This window comes from Cebus imitator, unplaced genomic scaffold, assembly GCF_001604975.1.
Source record: "Cebus imitator isolate Cc_AM_T3 unplaced genomic scaffold, Cebus_imitator-1.0 Scaffold843, whole genome shotgun sequence".
NCBI lineage: Eukaryota > Metazoa > Chordata > Mammalia > Primates > Cebidae > Cebus > Cebus imitator.
In genome coordinates, this window is record NW_016108158.1 from 186,074 (window position 1) to 189,721 (window position 3,648).

General features: G+C 54.1%; 1 protein-coding gene across 3 annotated transcripts in view; it reads right to left on the minus strand.

Moving 5' to 3' along the window:
- Positions 1-2,026: 2,026 nt before the first annotated feature.
- EXOC3 (exocyst complex component 3) overlaps positions 2,027-3,648 on the minus strand; it is a 26,985-nt gene continuing 25,363 nt past the window's right edge. For 2 of the 3 annotated variants that reach the window (XM_017520497.2, XM_037735571.1), the window contains exon 13: positions 2,027-2,998. In XM_017520497.2, the coding sequence (XP_017375986.1) occupies positions 2,827-2,998 (172 nt within the window). In that variant the 3' untranslated portion in view covers positions 2,027-2,826. The remainder of the gene's footprint in view (positions 2,999-3,648) is intronic. The other variant, XM_017520498.2, reaches the window with a different exon arrangement.

The window sequence follows — 3,648 nt, forward strand, 5'->3', positions numbered from 1 at the left end:
TTGAGGCACACAGGGTACTAGGGGACGGTGTGCCCGCTGGAGGGCCTGGGGAGAGCACCTGCTTCTGAGCCCTGATGCTCCTAAGACCTGCTTCTATGTCTCAGTTATTTAACTCCCCTTAAGCTTTGATTCTTTCAAGAAAAAGTCCCACTTGTAAATTTTTCACACCTTGTAAGGATGAAATAAAAGCAAAATGTCACCTCTGCCATCTCGAAAATGTCTTGAGAGCAAACAAAGCACGTCCTCACACAGGCTGGAGCACCTTCACCACACGGGGCCCCGGGGACAGACAGACCTGCGGACACCCCCACACCTTCCAGCTGTGAGTCCCTGGGGCTGAGACAAAGATGGAGGGAACGAGGCGCTGTGTACACAGGGGAGTGGATGAATGAAGGTAAAACACCTCACTCAACCGAGACAATGCTTTTCTGTAAACTGAGAGAGCACAGGACTCTGCCATCTGAGCACCAGGACCAAGGGCTCCCTGCTCATTGTGGGTAACCCCCATATAGACACCGAGGAATGAGAGCTAAGCAGAACCCTGGCACAGTTAGGGCTTGAGGAATATCTCACTTTATAGTGTTACTACTCAGCTGTTTCCTTTTACATAATCATGTTTATAGAAATAGGGCTTGAAGGCTCCCTTTATATAATCCTCTATATATAATCAAATAATAGTTGATAGTATGAGTTTCTAAAGAATATTTCCCTACATATATACCTGTAATTATATCTTAGTTCATAATCAGAGGAATGCCTACAGCAGACACAGTGCAGAGCATGAATTAAGGGAAAACAGTTACACCAGGACAAGAACCCATGACCCAGGCGGCAGTGTTCAGTGTCGTAAAGATACCCGCTGTATGGCAGGCTTGGGGCGAGAGCCACTCCTCCTGATGAAGGAGTTGTAGGACCTTGCTCCAGTTCTTGAGGAAGGTGCCCTCGGACCGGCAATCCACCTTGGTGACTGTGAACTTCATCAGCTCTTGCTACTGTGCTGCTTGGAAAGCATCTTCCCATAGAACCCATTGGAAGCTGCCAGGAGGTGGCGGTAACCCTGACAGCTCTGTCACTGCTGTGTGACTTAAAGCATCCTCCTATAAATCTTCTTAGAAGTAGATTGCCCATAGATAGAAGTATCGCACACTGCACCCTCTTCACTGCGCACGGCCCACCTCCAAGCCTCGGTGACCTGATGGGGGTGGACCCCTTACTGCACACGGCCCTTGCCTTTGTGGGAATGGGCCCCTTGCTGCGCACTGTCCACCTCCTGGCCTAGGTGACCTAATGGGGGTGGACCCCATGTTTTATTGCTTACAACCCTATCACTATCCTTAAAGATGATTTCACTCACTGCCCTGCCCCCCTAACCTATACACAATAAATACTCACGCTTCTGGACATTTGGGGCCTTGCCTGACTCCACTCATAGGTGGTGTGGCCCCCAGCTGCATTTTCTTTGTATTTCTGTGTCCTGTCTCTTATTTCTCGGATCCTGCGTCTCAGCACAGCATCAGGCTCACCCCACGACCCCGTGGGGCCCTCAGCCCTACAGCTCATCCTGGAATAACTCCCCTCTTTTTATTGAGACGGAATCTCACTGCGTCGCCCAGGCTGGAGTGCAGTGGTGCGATCTTGGCTCACTGCAACGTCCGCCTCCCGGGTTCAAGCAATTCTCTTGCTCAGCCTCCCAGGTAGCTGGAATTACAGGCGTGCACCACCACACCTGGCTAATATTGTATTTTTAGTAGAGATGCAGTTTCGCCATGTTGACCAGGCTGGTCTCAAACTCCTGATCTCAAATGATCCACCCACTTCAGCCTCTCAAATTGCTGGGATTAATGGTGTGAGCCACTGCACCCGGCCTCTGAGATAATTCCCTTAGTTAGCTTTGGATGAAATTAAAGACTAACGTACAAAACAATGCTACATCGAAGGCAGATGCTGTAGAGAGATGGATACATTTTGGAAAAGAGAATTTAAAGGAGTCCGTATCAGGAAAAGCATGATTCACAGGTCTTGAAAATGTACTCCAAGGAAATATTTACTTTTATATTTGCTTTTACCAAAATTTACACTCCGGCCATTGCTCACCTACCAGGCATGGCTGACCCAGCCGGCACCACCCAGTGCCAGAGGTCTGCTCACCTGGGGGTGGGGACAGGGCTTGCTGGGCACAGCAGGCGAGTGTCTCATCCCTCAAAGGACCCAAGGAGTGAGTCTGGAATGTCAGAAGGGGACAAGGAGGCTGAGGGAAGACTTTTACTTCTGTAATTGACACAGTTCCTGGGCAATGCTGGATCAGCAGTCAGGAAACCTTAACTGGAAAGAGAGCGCATGGCGTTTTCATTTCTCTGAGGAAGCAGAGACTTTAATTAGCTGACAGAGTTCCCAGTACTTACAGCAGGTGGGGTGCGGTGAAGGTCGAGGGAGGAGGGAGGGCATGGAGGTACATTGTCCCCTGTGACCCCCGCACCTTCATCAACGGCAATAAGTAAGCACCCAAGACAGGCTGTGCACCCAGGGCTTTTACAGCAGAACGAGGGGCCTCTGCACGCGGCTCCCTCCACACGTACCCAGGGCATCACCTGGCGCCTAAGGACAGGCCTGCAGCTGAAACCAGCATGCGTGGCCAAGGAGAGCAATCAGCTTTACTGCGATTCTGAGGGCAGGGACAGGGTTGCAGAGGCGTGAAGGCCAGGCTGGCGGAGGCTGCTGCATTTCTGAGGACGGGGCCAGGGCTGTGGAGGGCGTGCAGGGTGAGGCTGTACTGTGTTTCTGAGGGCGGGACCTGGACTATGGAGGTGCAAGCCAGGCCAGCGGAGGCTACTTGAGCAGCTTGGCCACGTTCAGGCTGGGCACCACGATGTCCTTGAAGAGGGGCATGTAGCTGGGGCTGGCCTGTGCTGGGCCCTGCTCCAGGGTCTCCATGATGGTCTGCTTCATGTCGCGGCTGGTGTCCCCACGCACAGCCAGCAGAGCACCGATGTGGTCGTCCCTGGGGATGGGGAGACGTCGGCCCGCGCCCACCTAGCACCCCCATGATGCGCCACGCTACTGGGCGCTCACAGCCTCACCACCCAGCCCACAGAACGCAGTGGGTAAGTACAGCTGCAGACAGACGGCACCTCTTCTCTTCAGGGGAGACAAGCCCGCATTTTCATCTTACTCTGTCTTTGCTCAGAAAGCTTTTTCAACACTGATTTTATAAATCTTTGTTCCAGCCCAACCAGAGCAGAGACCCTAGAGAGCTCAGGACCCCACTCTCCATGTTTAACCAGAAACGGCAGCAAGATGATGGGATGGAAGTGGGCAGCTGCAGCCGTGGAGATGGCCCTGTGGAAGTGGCAAGTGCCCTGGAACAGGGGTTGCGAAGGCCACCTGGGGCGTGGGGCCAGCATGGCGGATGGGGATGTGTGTAGGTCCCCTTCCCTGGGGTCAGCATGGCAGGTGGGGGTGTGTGTGGGTCCCCTTCCCTGGGGCCTGGGGCCAGCATGGCGGGTGGGGGTGTGTGGGGGTCCCCTTCCCTGGGGCCAGCATGGCAGGTGTGGGGGTGTGTGGGTCCCCTTCCCTGGGGCCTGGGGCCAGCATGGCAGGCGGGGGTGTGCATGGGTCCCCTTCCCTGGGACCAGCATGGCAGGTGGGGGT